The sequence below is a fragment of the Myxine glutinosa genome, chromosome 1 (genome assembly GCF_964187855.1).
Source record: "Myxine glutinosa chromosome 1, kmMyxGlut1.1, whole genome shotgun sequence".
Lineage (NCBI taxonomy): Eukaryota > Metazoa > Chordata > Myxini > Myxiniformes > Myxinidae > Myxine > Myxine glutinosa.
In genome coordinates, this window is record NC_136261.1 from 129,096,330 (window position 1) to 129,117,601 (window position 21,272).

The 21,272-nt window shown below is 47.1% G+C and overlaps 1 protein-coding gene across 2 annotated transcripts in view; it reads right to left on the bottom strand.

The window, feature by feature from the left end:
• The window catches only part of LOC137428366 (3',5'-cyclic-AMP phosphodiesterase 4C), a 465,981-nt gene extending 447,771 nt beyond the window's left edge, over positions 1–18,210 (bottom strand). Inside the window, exons 1-2 of one of the 2 annotated variants that reach the window (XM_078777044.1) lie at positions 18,116–18,210; positions 15,091–15,331 (exon numbers count right to left, since the gene is read on the bottom strand). In XM_078777044.1, coding sequence (XP_078633170.1) covers positions 15,091–15,281 — 191 coding nt within the window. In that variant the 5' untranslated portion in view covers positions 15,282–15,331; positions 18,116–18,210. The remainder of the gene's footprint in view (positions 1–15,090; positions 15,332–18,115) is intronic. The other variant, XM_078777045.1, reaches the window with a different exon arrangement.
• Between the last annotated feature and the right edge of the window lie 3,062 nt (positions 18,211–21,272).

A 21,272-nucleotide genomic window follows, 5' to 3' on the forward strand; every position in this document is an offset into this window, starting at 1 on the left:
TTGTTCATTTTTACCAATGTTCTCATACAGTACTGCATGCTTTCAGACTGTAATGCTCATGACACCGAGGGAGAGGGCCATAGACAATACGAGGGAGGAAGCGAGGGTTGGGGAGAAAGGGAGATGTCATTTAAGGTCGGAGGGAAGGAGGTGTACGCAGGGGTACAATGGGAAGATAAAGTAAATCAAGGATGGCAAAAATACAAAGGGGGGTGGTGATTGGATAATGTGAGAGCTGCAACTATGGGGATGAGAGTTACTGTTGAATATTTAACATTATATTATCCCCCAATGTAAAGATCCATTGCAAACTCCAACATGCACAAAAATAACAATCCCTAAATACCAATTACACAACCAGGTGTTGCCGACTGGTTTAAAAAAAAACAAAAAAAACAAAAAAAAACAGCGGGGTATTGGGGGTATGGGTGAGCCAAAAGCAAATGAAAAATGAGCCCAAAGCAGCAAGGGTGTATGGGTCATGTTAGGTGTTCGGTGTACCTGAACACTTGCCTTGCAGCACAGCGATGGGGGTTTAAATCCCACAGGAACTGCATTCATTTACAAAATGCAAATATTATTCTACAGAAGAAAAAAAACCACATCATGTACAAGATCCTCCAAGAGTCATCCAGCATGGTATTATGGATCGAAGGGAAAATTAAAAGCACCGCCGGGACTGATGGCACGGCATGCACAAGGTCATTCTGTGTAGCTGTCCCTTGACCTATGGTCTTTTCATCATGTTTCTCATAGCAGCATGTTACAGCTGTACGGAAATTAGCTGTACAGGTAATACAAGCAAAAGAAGAAAAAAAGAAGACAATTTGGCCCATCATGCCTGTGCTATACTCACTTGCATCTTCATCTAATCGTAATCCAAGTCCTCCATGTACCAATCGCTAAGCTAAACCACCCCAATTAAACCTTATTCTGACCAGTCTCCTGCAATTCCTCTGCTCATGCTGTGGTGCACACATTTGTTGTTGGCCCACTGCTCTCCCTTTGCACCTATTTGTCTGTTCATTCCAAATCCCCATTGCTTGACCACCATGAGCCTCATTATCTGTATTAAAATATATAAAACAGTTAGTAGTCATATGCATGTGGGATGGTGATGGGGGTGTTGCAACTGATGGGTGTTTGACAATTTTGTGAATGAGGACAATGATGCGACCCTCTCAAACACATCTGTCCTGTACATCAGGTGGACAAGACAGGAGTAAACAAAGCAAAACCATCATACAGAACACCTTCAGTATGCATAGCACACCAGTCTTACATCACCTGTGGATAAAGTGCTCTTCCTGTCAACATTTGGCAGCTCTGATTTGACAGCACATACAGATTGCTGCAGGTTGTTCACAGCATAGGTGCAGTGCATACAATGCATCCCTGAAAGTTTGTCCGTCCTTTGAATCCCTGGAAGTGCCCTGGGGGCCAGTGCTAGTTCAAGGTAACCGGCATGAGCCCCACGATGAAGAAATATCAAACCAGTGAGTGGAAGGAATGATAGACTGCAGGACCTGTCATACTATTTGTTAGATCACCAAAGGTTGTGATCGGAGACAGACATTTAAAAGAGGGCATTATATACAAGTATCAGAGGAGGAGCAAGTGGAAGAGAAATAGTCGTTTTGTCTTTAGCAAAGAGTGGGAGCCATGGTACGTATGGGTTGGGAATCCAGCAGATTATGTAAGGCATGAAGTATCACAAAACGTCTTGGCTGCAATACCAGGAACAGCAAAATGTAGACAAAAGCTAAGCCAGCTGGAGTGGTGGAAATTGAATTATTTTTTTGTATACATAGTTAAGGCTCCTGAAGAGCGAGAAAGGCGGAACAGATCAGGACACAAAATAACAAGAAACAGCAGGGGAAGGGGGGAAACACCAACAGCAGGGTGGAGTAAGAAAATAGATGGACATGGACAAACAATGGATGCATGTAATCATGAAGGGTAGGGGAGAATGCAAGGAGGGGAAAATGATATACAGAATTTTTTTTGGGTGTGGTGGGAATGGTTTTGGCTGTGGGATAATTTGAGTGGTGGTAAACAGCTGAGTGGTGCCAAAAATATTGACACCATTGCACTTTTTTCAAATAACCCACAATTTTCTCAAAAAATAAGTTGAAATTGACAAAAGTATTTGGTCTCCACAATCCTATATTTCACTGTTAATATTACAAAACCTTTGTTTTTGATTCAGAACTTAGTATATCCTTTTAAATCAGAAGATTAAAAAGAAATGGCATTGACAAAATGATTGAGACTGTAGACTTAATATTTGGTAACACAGCCTTTGGACAAAATAACTGAAGCCAAGTGCTTCCTATAGCCATGAATGAGCTTCCTTCACCTCTCTACTGGCAGTTGGGCCCGTTCTTCTTGTGCAAACTGCTCCATTCTCCCAGATTTGAAGGGTGCCTTCTCCCAACTGCTGTTTTCAGATCTCCCCACAGGTGTTCAATGGGATTTAGATCTGGACTCGTTGTTGCTGGCCAGTACAGAACAGTCCAGCGTTTTGTCTTGAACCTTTCCTGGGTACTTTTTGAAGTGTGTTTGGGGTCATTGTCCTGCTGCAAGACCCATGACCTTCGATGGAGACCCAGCTTTCCGACACTGGGTTGAACATTGTGCTCCAAAATTCCTTTGTAATCTCTTTATTTCATGATGCCATGCACACATTCAAGGCACCCAGTGCCAGAAGCAGCACAGCAACCCCAAAACATCACTGAACCTCCTCTTTGATTGACTGTCAGGAAGGTGTTCTTTTCTTTGAAGGCTTCATTTTGTTTTCTGTAAACATAGAGATGATGTGTTTTACCAAAAGCTCTAATTTGGTCTCATCTGTCCACAGGACATTCTCCCAGAAGGATTTTGGCTTGTTCAGATGTGTTTTGGAAAACTCCAGTTGGCCTTTCCTCTGTCTGTCTCTCTGTCTCAGCAGTGGAGTCCTCCTGGGTCTCATACCACAGAACACCCTTTCATTGAGTTGGCAACAGATGGTGCGAGTTGAAGCCGTCTTACCTTGTGTCTGAAGGTCAGGTTGAATCTGTTTTTCAGTTTATCGAGGTGCTTTCTAAACCATTCAAACAATCATTCGCTGCAATCTTTGATCAAGTTCTCTTACGGCCATGTCCAGTGAGGTTGGCTACAGTGCCATGGGTCTTAAACCTCCCGATAACATTGCGTGCAGTGGACACAGGAATATCAAGGTCTCTGGTGATGGACTTGTAGCCTTGGGATTGTCCATGCTTGGCTACAATCTTGTCTGACCTCAGACAATTTTCTCGTTTTCTTTCTTTTCTCCATGCTCATTGCGGTACACACAGTGACACAAAACAGCAGAATGGCTCCTTTTCTCCAATCAAACTGGTTGAATGAGTGGTTTTTATATTGCAGGCACCTGCATCTCACCACAGGTGAGTTCAATTCCAAAGTAAAGGAGAATCACCTGCTTGAAATGCAATTATTTCGAACAACTTCTAAAAGGCACCAATATTGTCTGGGCCATTTTGGGATTTCTGTGTGGAATAAGCTAACATTTAGTAATTTTTTCAGTTTTTTTGTTTTGTTCCACTGCAAACCAAAGAAATACAAATGTGGATACCAAAAGATTTTTTTTTCATTTCAACAATTTTCTGGAAGAAATGGTGCATTATTTAAATAAAAATAAAAAAAGTGCAAAGAGCCAATATTTTTGGCCACGACTGTACATGAACTCGGTAGAACACAAATCACCTTCATAATACTTCCAAGAACCATACTAATATATATATATAGATAAATATAGATAACTTTCACGAGCCTCGATTCAGTATACAAAAAAATATATATACATATATATACATATATAATATACATATATATATATACATACATACACACATGCGCATGGCTACAATACTCGGTACACCAAATGTTACATCTGAGTGGAAAAATAAAGTTTCAGGAAACCAAGTATGCTGTATTATGTTTTATTAAAATTGAAGTATGGAGTTGAACACTAGTGCATGGGATAAAATGTTCCATGAACTCTCTATTTGTCGAGAGCAACAAGATTGTACAATATTAATCTCAGTGACATGATGGTGTGAAGCTGCAACAAGTGATAAGATGTCCATCTCAGGAATAACTGTCTACAAGCTCAATCATCTAGTTTGAAAACTGACTTGGAGGCAACTGCAAAGATAAATCTCATGAAGAGGTGGCGAGGTAAGCAAAGAACAAATAATAGGGACTTTGCAAGAGAGCAATATCGTGAGGAACACTTGAAAAGGAAGAGTGGGTAGCAGCAGAATTGGGATTGCAACTTGCAATTCCACCATTTATACAATAAGCATTATTCCTAAAAATAGAAACCTGGAGTTTGCAGTTGTTTCCCTCCACAGAAATGACTCATCATTTGCAATCATGCAGTTTGGAGGTCGACTGTTGTTAGTGACAGCATGTATGACAGGGGTTGCCTTTGTGTTAGTTTGATAGAACCTGTTTTTGAATGCCCAAGGCAGGTCTGACCCACGAGTAGTACGACAGATGACAATATGCGAAAGACAAATGAACGCACCTGCACTTGACACATTTACTCGTCTTTTCATGTACAACTGCAATGAATATATATATATATATATATATATATATATATATATATATATATATATATTATATATATGAGAGTACGCTGGATCAGCATGTCACTGCGTCCTTGGACAACTCAGCACCATCCCGACACCACTGTGTGCGCTGCGGAATGAGATGGTGTTTTTACTGTGGCCGGAGTGCAAATCCTGCCACCAACCTCCTTGAGAGAGGACCCAGTACCCTGGTACTCATTTCGCTGACCTCAGAAGGATGACATCCTTAGCCACCTGGTATTAATTCAACAGCTGAACGGGATTCAAACTCGGGACCTTAGGATCCCAAGCCCGCCGCCCTAACCATTAGGCAAACACCAGGTATCAAAGACGAATCTCTGACTCAAAATAAAGCACATCCAAAATCAAAGAGTCTCAGTGTCTCAGAAATGCAAACCGACAAGCAAATAGTCTCAGCAAAAGAGGGCAACAGGATATCTCAATGGGTACAACACTCTCTATCGACCTGTTTAGTCTGGGCTCACACTTCCCATTTTGATGCAGCACACATGAGGTGCTGAATCGGAGATCGCATTTATTCAGATGGGGATTCATAGACAGTTGCAGTCTACATTTAGTTTGTAAATGAAAGATCAAATGGTATTTTTCTTGAAGAAAATTAATCATTTTGATGCAACAAAAAAAAAAAAAAAATGTCCTGTTAAACTTCACTACTTTATTTTTGACACTATGGGGAAAGAGTCTAGCCCAACAATCAAGAAGGGCCCCTGGGTTGGAAAAGCAAGGAAGATGAGGAAATATATAATCAGGATAGGGGTGCCGCAGATGATTGAAATACAGGAAAATAAAAGACGCAAGGAGCTTCAGGGAATTTTGCAGACAACGAGGATTCCAGATGGCACCAACAGTGCAGACTAGTGGCCTCAGAAAGGCCTCCAGGAATCCCATGCTTGGCACATGCAGCTCCAGTTGCAAACTGGCACAAAAGGGGCCTGAGATTATGCGCCAGATGATAAGGCAGCCTCCCAGGTCTCTGCACCTGGGTCCAAGCCTCTAGTTTTCTGGCAGCAAGCCATTGGGAACAGTGATTTCAGCAGTACCCTCTATAGCAGGCGCTGCAGAAACAGCAACACAACCCACATGGCAGAAATTAACCCCAAAAATTCCACTCCACTAACACAACCAATGTCCCGCTGAGGGATTCGAAGGTACAGGTGGTAGTGCTGCCCCAGGCAGGTGCAGACAAGCCCATCACAAAGGTTAACTTGTGGTTACCTGTATAATTGGATAACTGAGAGATGCATACTCACCTTTGATCCATCTAGTCTGGGATTGAATCTCAACCTAGCTATAAACTGCCATCCTGGTGTTTCTCTTGCAAGATGAGGCAACAGTGCATTTGCCCTGACCAAATGCTGTGAAGGAAATGGCAAACAACATCCAGCACAACTCAGAACTGTTTCGGCAGTGCCTATGCTCTGCATAGGAAAGTTAGCTTTTACCAGCTCCAGAAGAGAAGATGTTACAGTTGGCAATTGGGATTGCAAAATGTGCAGATTGGATCAGATGCATAGTTGTCAAAGGCAAATTAGCTGTAATCCCATAGCTGGTTGTTGCAAAAGTTAAACAAGCGAGCAATCTGATATGGCAAGGGTCACTGCCATTGCTGGCATGCAATTAGCACCCCCACCCCCACTATACATTTAACACAAGATACCTACTGCCCCTCCCCACACCCAACAACCCCAACCACCTCAGATAACATTCTCCTCCAACAGCACCACACAACATCCTACTCCACCCCATAACATTCCCCACCCCATAACATTCCCAACCACATACAACAATGCCCAACCACATACAACAATGCCCACCCATCATACAACATCCACACATGACCACAACATCCCCCACAACCATAACATCCACAACCCCTCCAACAACCACACATCCATTACATCAACACCAACCCCACCCTTCTGCAAAAGCATAAAACATACCCCACCACCCACCATTCCCACAACACATCCTCAACGCCTCCCACAACCACACAACATCCTCCACTCCAATCATAGCACAGCAGCAGCATCCAAACCCCCTACTACAATTACACAATGACTGATGAAGTCGTTTTTCAGGTCACCTGGGCAAATAGGGAGAAATCTGCACCATCAATACATCCATGATCTATCCGCCAAGTGCCGAGTGCAGAGTGTTAAGCAAAGAAACAAGGTACAATTTTTTTTTTAATAGTCTTGCTAGGACTCGGCCATGATCAGAATGAAATGCAGATCTTCCTTCCTCAGAGCAGATATTCCAACCACCATGTCAGAGTCTGTTGTGCTATCATTTTGAGAACATGTCAGTATGCGACACAAATGATTGTGCCACCATTTTGACTGACAGACCAATGGAACCCAGTCCCAAAAACTTATGAAACAGACCATTTAGAATGAAATACCATATTTGATCGCAAACACAAATGCCACAGTTCGACCAAATTGGCAGAGATACAACACATGGCACTCGACCAGCTGGCCATGAAGGATGGCGTTGAAGTCAGATATGCAGCGAGATGCAAGAAGCACGTGGGATGGAGATTCTCAATGCAGCGAGGCAAAATGGCACATGACAATTCAAACCATTGTCACATTCACAGTAGCATGTCAACTTAACAAACAGCAAGCAGCCCTTGTTTACAGATAAAAATCACAGCCCAGAAGGGAATATATGGTACAATAAGAACAATATGGCATGTCATAAAGATAGAGGGAGAGACTTTTAGCCATGTAGCTGGAGCTGTGCTTGTGTGCACACACACACAGGACTCAAATTATGGTTCAACCCGGCAATTTCACAGGAAATAGGCGCAGCTGTAGAGCAGGTGGAATTATAGAGGTTACGTTGCACTGAGAAAACTTTTGCTGCAAAAATGCGTGGGGAGTGTGTAGGGTAGGGGGCTCAGTTGTGTTGAAAGTACAGAGCAAAGGCCTGAAATTTGCTCAGAAAAGGACTCTGGTTCCTGCCAGTGTACGTTCATTTATTTGTCCATCAAACAAATGCGTTACTCAGCCATGGATAGCTTTAGTATACGGCCAGCTGAGCACGAGCCCTGAGCTAGAGGGATAGACTCGAGGTACGCACATTCGCTTTCCAAGCTGTCCACCTTGGGTTCAAATCTAAACCCGACTACAAACCATCATCCTGGTGTTTGCAGGCAGGTTGGGGCATCCTTGTGTGCGCTGTCCCAAGGATGGGCATCAGACTGGGCATCCCATCTCCCATTCAGTGGGCATTAAAGATCCCGTGGTGTGCTTCGCAAAAAAAAAGAAGAAAAAAAAAGGCCATCCCCAGCTGAATTTGTTTTTCTGTTGCCCTGCATTTATGTTAAAGCACAGCCCACTTGGCCTTCATTTGAAAACTCAGAAAAGAAAATGATACAGGTAATAGTTTCTCACTTTATACTTGAGGCTAATAAAAATTATAATTAATTAGCCTACACAAATCAAAACACGAGGTACACTAAAAAGACAACCCAGTCTGTGTATATATCACAAATAAAAACACATTTTGGTTCAGAGATCCAGTCTGCAAAAACATAGAACCTGCATAATGCAATGTCATCCATCACAGGTCGGCCCACAATCGGCTTTAGAAACCATTTGTCAAATTTCCGGCCCACCCTTTGGAGAAAGGAATCAATCCATGGACACATTTCTGGTGTCCTGGCTGCCATCAGCATGGAGTGAATCACCCCCATACCCAAGGAGATAAGCAGGCAGGCCATCCCTTGAGCCTGTATACAACCAGTACCTAAACCGGTTTGCCGATAAAAGGCTTCTAAAGCCTATATAGGCTGATTGACGAAGTCAGCAGTGTAACAGTCAACACTGCTTTATGCAGTAAGCAGTTCTGTTTTTCCCCCACAGACGCAGTGCACATTTCAATGCAACATTTTTCTTCCCAACTACAATTTGGAGATCCAATTGACTGGCAATGATTACATAAACAGGATGACTGTGTGGCAGGCACTCCCTGTTGATCAGGACCCTTGCAGCAAGTGCTGCTGTGGGTCAGAGGAGCACGTTCACAAATCCAGTGACGTGCTACTTGAATATACTCTCTTGGGATAGCATATCAGTTCATCAGGCGTGACACCACTCTCTGCAGTGATTAACCGATAGTCACATGACCATTCATGTTGGTCCTGTAGGCTCAGGTATGTGTTTGCATGACGATGCACGTTTTGGCCTCTGGCCTGAAGTGTGTGCATATACTAATTTAACAAACTTTGTTGGACTGTGTACTTTGGTCATGGGGCTGAGGTTGCAGTCCTTAGTTTTGTTAATGTTTGATTTCTTTAATAATAATATACTAATTCATTTATTTTGTATAGCGCTTTTCATGAAGCCCAAAGGCGCTTTGACAGAGTGCAAAACATAATGCATAACAAAACATGAAAACAACAATTGCAAAAAGACAAGAATCAATAGGGAAATATTTAAAGCAAAAGGAGGGAGAAGGAGAAGTGATAGTCAGGGGTTAAATGCTGTGGGATGAATGTTGAATGCAGTGCTGAACAGGTGGGTCTTGAGTGATGTTTTGAATGTGGTGAGTGAGGAGGAGTCTCTGATGGTGTGAGGTAGTGAGTTCCAGAGGGTGGGAGCAGCGATGGAGAAGGCCCTGTCCCCCCAGGATCTGAATTTGGTCCGGATGGGGGGGGGGGGGGGGTCAGGAGGTTGGTACCAGCAGAGCGGAGATTGCGGGTGGGAGTGTGTCTGGAGAGGAGGTCAGCCAGGTAGGATGGGGCCAGGTTATGGAGGGCTTTGTAGGTCAAGAGGAGGATTTTGTACTGGATTCTCTGGGAGATGGGGAGCCAGTGAAGCTTGTAAAGGACGGGGGTGATGTGGTCACGAGTCCGGGAATGGGTGAGTAGACGGGCAGCGGAGTTCTGAATGTATTGGAGTTTATTGGTGATTGTTGAGGGTGAACCATAGAGGAGGCTATTGCAGTAGTCCAGACGGGAGGTGATGAAGGCGTGCATGAGGGTTTCTGCAGCCGTGGAGGAGAGGGATGAGCGGAGAAGGGCGATGTTTTTCAGGTGAAAGAAGGCTGTCTTTGTGATCTGTTTCGTGTATTTGTCGAAGGAGAGGGTTTGGTCAAAGATGACACCAAGATTCCGGATGAGAGGGGAGGTGGATACTGGGATACCGTCGATGTTGAGGGCAAAGTTATGGGTGGATTTTGTGAGCGTTTTTGGGCCAATGATGATTATTTCGGATTTATCACAGTTAAGTTTGAGGAAGTTGATTTGAAGCCAGGATTTTATTTCAGAGATGCAGTTTGTCAGGATAGAGTGGGTGTCGGTGGAGACAGACTTGGTGGAGATGAAAAGCTGGATGTCATCGGCGAAGCAGTGGAATTGGAGACCATGACGGCGGATTAAGTGACCGAGGGGGGACAGGTAAAGGATGAAGAGGAGGGGGCCAAGAACTGAACCTTGGGGGACACCTTGGGGGAGGGGAGCAGTGGGGGATTTGCAGTTATTGATGGAGATGAACTGGCGTCTGTCAGAGAGGTATGATTTAATCCAAGAGAGGGCAGTGCCAGTGACGTTAAAGGTGGATTCAAGTCGGGTGAGGAGGATGGTGTGATCGATGGTGTCAAAGGCAGCGCTGAGGTCGAGGAGGACGAGAATGTTGAGGTTGCCAGCGTCAGAGGAGAGGAGAAGGTCGTTGGTGATTTTGAGGAGAGCAGTTTCAGTACTGTGGTTGGAGCGGAATCCGGATTGGAATGTTTCATCCAGGTTATTGGCAGAGAGGTGATGTTTGAGTTGAGTGGCTACAGCGCGTTCCAAAACTTTCGACAGAAAGGGTAGGCTGGAGATGGGTCTGAAGTTGTTTAGGGTGTCAGGGTTTAGACCAGGTTTTTTTAGAATGGGGGTAACAGCAGCAATTTTGAGGGATGGTGGGACGATGCCTGTAGACAGGGAGGAGTTTAGTGTTGCAATGATAAGTGGAGAGAGAGCAGGAAGGGAGGCCTTGACAAAGCTGGAGGGGATGGGGTCAAGAGTGCAGGTGGCAGTTTTCATTCCTATGAGGAGTTCAGAGAGGTCAGTAGGGGAGACCGGGGAGAATTGAGACAGGGGAAGGCAGGATAAGGGGGGGGGGGCAGGTGGTTGGAGGGGGAGCAGGTGCGGCGGTGGTCAAGCTGTTGTAGATGTTGTCAATTTTGCGTTGGAAGAAAGAAAGGAAGGAGATGCAGTTGTCTACTGTGAATGACTGGGTGGTGGTGTCCAGGGGGCGGAGGAGTTTGTTTATTGTCGAGAAGAGTGCTTTTGGGTTTCCGGAGCCAGAGTGGATAATTTGAGAGTAGTAGGCGGAGCGGGCGTGGGAGAGGGCATCTTTGTAGTGTTGTAGGTGGTCCTTGTAGGCTTGGGAGTGAACTGTGAGACCTGTTTTATTGCGGAGTCTTTCAAGTTGGCGAGCACGAGTTTTCATCAGGCGGAGTTCAGGGGTAAACCAGGGAGCAGAACGGGTGAAAGAAACTGTTTTGGTTTTTACAGGCGCAAGCTGGTCACGGCAGGAGGAGAGAGTGTGGTTGTAGTAGTCAGTGAGGTCGGAAGGGGTGTGGAGGTCAATGAAGGGAGAAGTGGACATTTTTTCAGAGAGGGTGGATGAGAATGAGGTAGGTGAAAGAGCGTTTAGCTTACGGAAGTTGATAGTGCGATAATGTCGGTGTTGGGGTGGGGATGTTGATGGTCATAGTGATGGCTAAGTGGTCAGAGAGGGTGAGGTCGGAGCCAGAGAGATGGTGCAAAATTAATCCAGTGGAGCAGACAAGGTCCAAAATGTGACCACGGATATGCGTAGGAAAGTTGACATGTTGAGTGAGGTTAAAGCAGGTGAGTAAATCAGTAAAGTCAGTGGTCATTGTGGAGTCAGTGGAATCCATGTGGATATTGAAATCACCAAGGAGGAGGATTGAGGGGGAGAGGGAACATAGCTGGGTCAGAAAGTAGGAGAAGTCAGACAGGAATAATGGGTGTGGTTTGGGAGGGCGGTAGACGACAGCCATGACCGACTGCGTGCGACCAGAGAGTTTAAAAGCCAGGTGTTCAAAGGATGAGGATGAGGCGATGGGGATGAGGCTGGTCCTGATGTCTTGACGGTGGATAACGGCAATTCCACCACCTCGGCCCTCCGAGCGTGGTTTATTGACGTAGGAATATCCATTGGGTGTGGTGAGGTTGAGCGTGTAGTAGTCCAGTGGTTGTTGCCAGGTTTCAGTGAGACAGAGAAAGTCCAGTTTGTTATCCAGGATGTAGTCGTTGAGGATGAGGCATTTGTTGTTGAGGGACCGGGTGTTGAACAGGGTGAGCTTGATGTTGTTTTGAACAGCGGGGATGAATTCAGGTGATTTAGCCAGGGTTCGCAGGCAGGAGGCGCGATTTTGTGCGTTGCCGTGACTAGGTGCGCTGGGACGATGAGTGGGAGTGCGCTGAGCCGACCAGAGGACGGGGATGGAGTGACCTGATTGTACATATACAAACTTACGACCGAAAAGGTTAAACCTTTTATTAAAGAAGGGCAGTCTCTCAAGGCCAACTGATAATTATTGGAATGACCATGCATTCTGGCCCTGCGGGCTATGATAGGATGTACGTTTTTTATACGATGAGCTTTGGCCTTCAGGCCAATGCGCATTAGTTTGATCAAGATTTGCTTGACCATGTACTAAAAGCAGGTGTTGGCTTAACGGTCAAAGTGACAGACTTAAAATCTTAGGGTCTCGAGTTCAAGCCCCTGTAGTGCCATTAAACACCAGGTGAGTTGAATCAGCCTGCCACCCTGATCAGAAGTGTCGTGGCTGACACCGTTTTATGCAGTGGGCGGTTCTCTGGTTTTTTTTTTTGAAGACAGACCGAACCAAAATGCATATTTAATTGTGACATCTTTATTCCTGGAGACAACTTGGAGATCTTAACAACAGGTAATGGATACCTAAACAGGGTGGATGTGCGGCACTTAAGTTCTACATCATTCGAGTTGAGAGATGCGAGCTGTACAAAACAAACGTATGGAAAAGCACAGCCAATGAAAAATCTGCACAACAGGATGGAGCACCAGTCTCAGGCGACACTTCATCCATAACCCATTGTCCTCTTGCGCTCTTAGAGTCCCAGCTCTGACATGTGACACGGTTTTGCCAAACTATTAGCAAAATATACCAATCTGAGCAAGCGATACGCATCTCCAACTTTAGGGTGAAATTTGTACCAAACAAATCTTTCGCAGGTGAACCTGATCCACGGTACACTTGAATGCGAGGTGAGACACTTGGATCACTTGGATCTCAAGGTGAGACTTAGGGCAGCCGCATGAACAGTGAGGCGATTCACCATAGCCACGATTATCATCCCAAATTACAGCCAACTCTGAAATTTGCTCATCAAAATGAATGTTTGGGATCAACGCTCAGCCACTCGACAATTCATCCTGCCTCCCTCAAAATGGTTAATTCTGATAAGGAATTCAACATCAAATACCGACACTTAAACTATTATCCCACTCAAAGGCATGATAATCAGCGATTTGGTAATTGTACCCGAGTTGGTACAAAATTAAATCGTAGAGGAAAGTCTGCATTACTGGTTTGGTAGTGCAAGTAGAAATCTACATATTACATGTGCAAAAATTGGACAATTTGCACAGAACCTCACATCCCCAACACATTTCCTTTAGCATTCCACTTTTCCCTGCCATCCTCCACGATTTCCTCCGCGCTCTGCGTACACATTATACATCTGAAGACAGACCCCAAAGTTTGGACCAGTGCACACACAAGCATGCATGCATGCTCACACCTTGCCATGGCTTCATCTGTGAGCAAATCTACGAAGAAACCAGTCTGTACCAAAATAAACAACACTCCACCGCCATTAATGTTTCATCCCACTTGGTCCAGAGCAGCTCTATAAAGTAGTGCACACACAAAATAGATTTGGTAAACAAACTATTTACCAAAAAAAGAAACTCACCCCCTCCAATCCAATTAATGGACAACACAGCAGTTTCCACTTTTGAACAGTCTTTTTTATGGCCCCTAGGTTTAGCCCCTTATCCTAAGGGAATTTTGTGATGCGTGCCCACTTGCATGAACCGAGCTTTCCCTTGAACACAGATTTTGACTAAACATTCACCTTCGCTTCCAAACATCGCATCTTTGCATATAAAGCAAAAAGCACATCCCTGGACAAAAGAAACACCACATTTACAAACAGCCATTGCAATTTATTCATAAATCTCAAGTCAAGACAAATATTAGTTCAGTCCATGAAACAGATCCTTTTGTTTTACCAAGACTAGCCTGGACTTTCGAAGAGCTCTGAGACGACACGTCACAAAAATATTACGCACAAATACATGGAAAAAGCTATAAAAATTGATCAAAGGTAGAGTACTTCTTTAGTGGGCAGGTGGTGAAACGTGCAATTTTCCAAGACACAGATTGAGACTCAGCGTGCAATTTCAGACATACGACAAAGTTGACAGCCAGAAAAACCCGAGCCTCAAAGTGCAGGAATCTATAAAAATGGACCCGCTCCATCTTGCAACAGTAGCATGTCAGAAATAAAGCCTTTTCTTCATCGCAATTGATGCACATATTATTAATGGTGCCATCGACTGTGGCACGCAACATGCCCACCAGCTTGCGGACTTCCGATTCACACATTTCTGAACTGTCGATAAAGCTGGTCGTCAGGTCAACACATTGGCATCAGGAACTGACCAAAAGGGTCCTTGCGCCTCAAGTACACTTACCTTGCTTGTAGGAAACAGATGGACAATATACAAAAATTTAATAAATAATCAACCTTCACATTCAGTAATTTTTCCAACAAAAAAAATTAAATAATAATTTTTAAAAATCACAAAATGCACGAAATACAGCAAAATGGACAATGATGAGCACAAAATTTGTTTTCCAATGAGCAGAGGAATTCTGAAGAGTGCACACATTGGGAAGCAGCCTCGATACATCCAGGTGAGCAAGCACCAATTGGATTTCCCACTTCCCAGACCGATTCATTGGCACAAACGCAGGTTAAACATACCCATTGATTATACCCACCCATCAATATGCCACTTCCTCCAGGTATCCACCTCCAGATCTTTCAACAACATACTAGTAGAGTACTGCACATGGTAGAAGCTCTTCATTTCATGGAATTTCCACTGCCTGATTCCCCAAAATACTACGACTACTACTATCTCGTGGGGATGTTTGGCCCAAATAGTTCACAAACCGGCTGGGCAGGCCCGCTGTTCAACGAGAACAGATTTATGAATTTGCAACATGTTCAGCGTCCCCTTTAATTATTGACGCTGTCAATGTTAACGATTTGAAAGGTTTGAAAGGTCGAGGATTCGCGTCGCCAATAAACATTTAGCATTAGATTAAACAGATCAATGGACACGTCCACACTGACCGGCGGAGGCCGTGGAGGGACGTGGGCCAGGACATGCGGGTCCGTCCCAGACCCTTTCTGTCCGAACGCTCCACAGGGGCAGACGGCGGGGTGTCCGTGTCGGACAAGACGCGCCGCTCGATCCGGATGTGGGTCCTGGGCTGGCGCCACAGGTGCTTCGGCGCCCGGCGCGGTTGTGCATCCTTGTCCATGTTGCGTGTCGCGGGTATAACTCGTCAAGCTTTCAAAGTTGCGCCGAGACCTGAAAAATAGAAAGACAAATGGAAAAAATAACTACCACAGTTGAAGTTCACGATAACGAGCTGACACGGCTACAGGAGAAGTCCCTATCAATGCCCGTAACGATCTGTCTCAGGCGTGCAGCGAGAGATCAAGTGGAGCCACGCACTCGCGACCCTCATCTGCTCGCGATCCTCACCCATTCTCGCACTTGCGACCCCAACTCCACTCCCGCACTCACGACCCCAACTCCACTCCCGCACTCGCGACCCCAACTGCACTCCCACTCCCACTCCCAATCCCACTGACATCCCCCCCTCCTCCACTCCCACTCACGTCCCCAACCTCCCCTCCCACTCGCGCGGCCCCCTCCGCTCCCACTCACGTCCCCCCCCCCCTCCGCTCCCACTCACGTCCCCCCCCCTCCGCTCCCACTCACGTCCCCCCCCCCTCCGCTCCCACTCACGTCCCCCCCCCCTCCGCTCCCACTCACGTCCCCCCCCCTCCGCTCCCACTCACGTCCCCCCCCCTCCGCTCCCACTCACGTCCCCCCCCCCTCCGCTCCCACTCACGCCCCCCCCGCTCCCACTCACGTCCCCCCCCCTCCGCTCGGCCCCCTCCGCTCCCACTCGCTCGGCCCCCTCCGCTCCCACTCGCGCGCGCGCCCCCCTCAGCTCCCACTCACGCGCCCCCCTCAGCTCCCACTCGCGCGCCCCCCCTCAGCTCCCACTCGCGCGCCCCCCCTCCGCTCCCACTCGCGCGGCCCCCTCCGCTCCCACTCGCGCGGCCCCCTCCGCTCCCACTCGCGCGGCCCCCTCCGCTCCCACTCGCGCGGCCCCCTCCGCTCCCACTCGCGCGGCCCCCTCCGCTCCCACTCGCGCGGCCCCCTCCGCTCCCACTCGCGCGGCCCCCTCCGCTCCCACTCGCGCGGCCCCCTCCGCTCCCACTCGCGCGGCCCCCTCCGCTCCCACTCGCGCGGCCCCCTCCGCTCCCACTCGTGCGCCCCCCTCCGCTCCCACTCGCGCGGCCCCCTCCGCTCCCACACGCACGCCCCCTCCGCTCCCACTCATGCGCCCCCCTCCGCTCCCACTCATGCGCCCCCCCTCCGCTCCCACTCATGCGCCCCCCCCCCTCCGCTCCCACTCGTGCAACCCCACTCCACTCCGCTCCCACTCGCGCGCCGCCCTCCGCTCCCACTCGCGCGCCCCCACTCCGCTCCCACTTGCGTGCCCCCCCCGCGTGTCCCCCGCTCCCACTTGCATGCCCCCCGCTCCCACTCGTGTGCCCCCCCCCCGCTACTACTCGCCCCCTCCCCCACCACTCGCGCCCCCCTCGACTCGCACTTGCGTCCTCCTCCACTCTCGCCAACTCCCCCCCCCCCCTCGACTCGCACTTGCGTCCTCCTCCACCCTCGCCAACTCCCCCCCCCCCCCAATCCACTTAATACACCACCCTGATCGTCTTAATAAAACACCCCTCGACCATCTTCATACATCCCCCACCCCCGACCCTCTCGACACACCCTCCCCTACCCTGATACAACACAACCCCCTTAATACACTGCCGACCTCCCATAATAGACCCGGGCCCCTTAATACACTTCCGACCCCCTATAATACTGCGGACCCCCCAGAATACACTCCCGACCCCCCCCCTCCATAATACTCCCGACCCCCTCCATAATACTCCCGACCCCCCTCCATAATACTCCCGACCCCCCTCCATAATACTCCCGACCCCCCTCCATAATACTCCCGACCCCCCTCCATAATACTCCCGACCCCCCTCCATAATACTCCCGACCCCCCTCCATAATACTCCCGACCCCCCACCATAATACTCCCGACCCCCCACCATAATACTCCCGACCCCCCATAATACACTCCCGACCCCCCATAATACACTCCCGACCCTCGTTAACACACTCCCGACCTCGTTAACACACTCCGACCCCCCAGAATACACTCCCGACCCCCCATAATACACTCCCGACCCCCCCGAATACACTCCCGACCCCCCATAATACACTCCCGACCCCCCATAATACACTACCGACCCCCCATAATACACTCCCGACACCCCCATAATACACTCCCGAACCCACATAACACACTCCCGACCCCCCCATAACACACTCCCCACCCCCCATAACACACTCCCGACCCCCCATAACACACGCCCGACCCCCCATAACACACTCCCGACCCCCCATAACACACTCCCGACCCCCCATAACACACTCCAGATCCCCCCATAATACACTCCCGACCGCCATAATACACTCCCGACCCCCCATAATACACTCCCGACCCCCCATAATACACTCCCGACCCCCCATAATACACTCCCGACCCCCGTAATCAACTACCGACCCCGTAATCAACTACCGACCCCCGTAATAAACTCCCCGACCCCCGTAATACTAATACACTGCCGAACCCTGTAAGTGTAATACACTCCCGACCCCCGTAATACACTCCCGACCCCCATAATACACTCCCCACCCCCGTAATACACTCCCGACCCCCCATACTACACTCCCGACCCCCCATAATAGTAATACACTCCCGACCCCCCATAATACACTCCCGACGTCCCCATAATAGCAATACACTTCCGACCCCCATAATACACTCCCGATCCCCGTAATACACTACCGCCCCCCATAATACACTCCCGACCCACATAATACACTCCCGACCCCCCATAATACACTCCCGACCCCCCCCCCCCCCATAATACACTTCCGACCCCCCATAATACACTCACGATCCCCGTAATACACCCCCGACCCTTCCTTCCTCACTTCTCACATTCGAACCCTCCCTTCTCGACTCGGAGCCCTCAGCACGTGTAAAGAAACCGCGAACTCCCCGCGCCCGCACCGTCGCTTTTAAAGGGGGAGTCAGTGAAGAGCAGGCGGAGTTAAAGAGGGCGGGGCTTCATGGCGAGGGGTTCGGCCCAGGATGGGGGAAGTTGCCACAACTGCCATTAGCAATAAGAAAATGAGGTCGAATGGAGGGAGTGGAGTGCCAGGAAGATGAGAGACACTAATCGGAGCTCACCTCGTGCAGATCGAACACGTGTGTCACGTGGGTTCCACCTGCCAATCCGTGCAGGGCAGGCATGCTGGTTAAAGCCGTTTGATTATTAGACTCCGCGGTCGTTAATTACTTCAGCAGTTGCATGAAACGTTTAATAAATCACGCGACGGTCGCACGAAACGGGCCGATCTTTCAACACTTCGTACCGTCGGCACATCTTTTCGGGCCGCAGGTGGTCGCATAATAAAGGTAGCCTTTTTGTAATCCAGGTGTGTGATCGGTCTTTCATGAGAAACCTGCGCAGGAAGAAAGTCACAAATTCTCACAAACGGTTTCATGATGTTAAACGTGGCTAATTACCCTGCGCTCGCGAAGCGAAAACCGGGGTTAAGCAATCTTGTACGAACGTACATTACCGGTCAAAAGTTTTAGAACACCTCAATCTTTCCAGTTTTTATTGAAATTTAAGCAGTTTAATGTCTCAATGTACTCTGAAATTAAGCAGAGAAGAAATAAACAATTGGAGATAAAAAAGAAATCATAGAATCATTTTGTTTAACTAAATTTAATTTACATTTTTGACTCGGCAAAGTAGCCACATTTAGCAGATATAACCGCCGAACACACTCGTGGCATTCTTTCTGTCATGGAAATCAAATATTGTTCGGGAAGTTCTTCCCAACACTGTTGCAGAAGTTCCCACAAATGTGTTGCACTTGTAGGTTGCTTTACTTTCACCCTTCTGTCCAGTTCATCCAAACCACCTCGATGGGGTTTAAGTCTGGAGACTGTGCTGGCCATTCCATGATTTGAAGCCTACCGTCTTGTTCTTTTCCTCGAAGGTAGTTTTGACATAGCCTGGAGGTGTGTTTAGGGTCATTATCTTGCTGTTGGATGAACCCCTGACCAACTAGGCGTATACCAGAGGTTATTGCATGGCGCTGCAAAATGCTGTGGCAGCCCTTTTGGTTCAGGGTGCCAGTCACTCTGTGCAAGTTGCCGACTCTGGGTCCAGCAAAAGAGCCCCAGACCATCACGCTTCCTCCTCCATGTTTGACAGTTGGTGTCACACACTGAGGAATCATCCTTTCGCCTACTCGACGGTGTACAAAAACCTTGCGTGATGAACCAAAGATTTCAAATTTTGATTAATCGGTCCATAAGACCTTCTTCCAGTCTTCAGTAGTCCACTGGCGGTGCTTCATGGCCCAGTCAAGCCTCTTTTTCTTATTTTGCCATCTTAGCAATGGCTTTCTTACTGCCACTCGACCTGTCAAACCTGCAGCTCGAAGTCTTCTCTTCACAATTGAAACTGAGACTTGCTTACTTCGACCAATGTTAAGCTGTGCTTGAAGCTGTTGTCCTGTGAGCCGCCTATCATGCAAGCTGTTGACTCTCAGAAACTTGTCTTCTGATTCTGTTGTGGCTTTGGGTCTGTCAGACCTCTTCCTGTCAGAGTTTCCTCCAGTTTCCAATATACTACTTCCTGCAGTGCAATATCATCCAAATAATGCTTCAGAGGGTGCAATATCAGTCTGTTCAATACTGCTTTAATGCAGACAGGGGGTTTGTAATCGAGTAATCAGCAGAGGTTGGGACACCTGTAGGAATTGTTTGCATCAACTTTCAAGGCTTAATTTACTTCCATTGCTGTGGAACAGCTGTAAGTTGTTAACCCATTCATTACTTGTTCCCTGAAGGCCTTTTTTCTTTTTTTTTACAATATAACTGCAATTTACATTATTTTCCCGTTTTTGCTAACCTAAACTTTTTTTTAACCTCGAGCAGTTTACTGCTTACCTTTGTACCACTTCAGGTTATTCACTGGACTTGAATTGCTTAAATTTAAATAAAAACTGGAAAAATTGAGGTGTTTAAAAACTTTTGACCAGTGGTGTCCGACTGTCCGTGTCTGCATTTCAGTAAAGTGTGTGCCGTGTCAGCATTTTAAAAATTCATTTTCTCGGCAATCGTTGCTCCAATTGGCATGAAATTTTCACCATGGGAGGGCCTCCTCCTCTAGAATATTTTAGTGTATATTATGACGTCATAGGTGACGTGGTACAGGCGCCATCTTGGAAAAACGTTACACTTTTTCTCCCAAACCACTCAATGGAAAAAATGGAAACATGGCTCATTGTCAAGTACTCACCATGGGTAATAAGACATGATGATGATGATGTCATCAGTGCTTTAATTATGACGTCATAATTGGACAAGTGCCACACTTAATCTGATCAGTTTGAAAAAAAAAATTCCTCTGCAACTTTGTCCGATTGGCACGAAATTTTCAGAATATGAGCAGCTCTTCGTGTGGCATTTTTAAATGATAATTATGACGTCATATGTCACGCGGTACAGGCGCCATCTTGGAAAAATCGAAAAAAGGTTGCACCTCTATATCTCCAAAACCGCTCCATGGAAAAAAACTGAAACATGGCTCATTGTCAAGTACTCCGCTTGGGGAATAAGATATATTAATGATGATGTCATCGATACTTTAATTTTGACGTCATAATTCAACAAGTACAACGCTTGGCTCGATCAGTATGATTTTTTTTCTCTGCCATTATTGATCTAATTGACCCGAAATTTTCACCATAGGAGCGCCTCCTCCTGTAGAATATTAAAATGATTATTATTAATGTCATCTGTCACGTGGTACAGGCACCATCTTGGAAAAACTTCGCACCTCTATATCTCTGAAACCACTCAATGAAAAAAATTGAGACCTGGCTCTGTCACCGACTACCCATGGGGAATAAGATATGTTAATGATGATGTCATAGGTGCCTTCGTTCTGACGTCATAATTCGACAAATACAACACTTATCCATCCAATCATTATTTTAAAATTTTCAGCAAATGTTGGTCTGATGGACACGAAATTTTCACCATAGGAGAGCCTCCTCCTTTTGA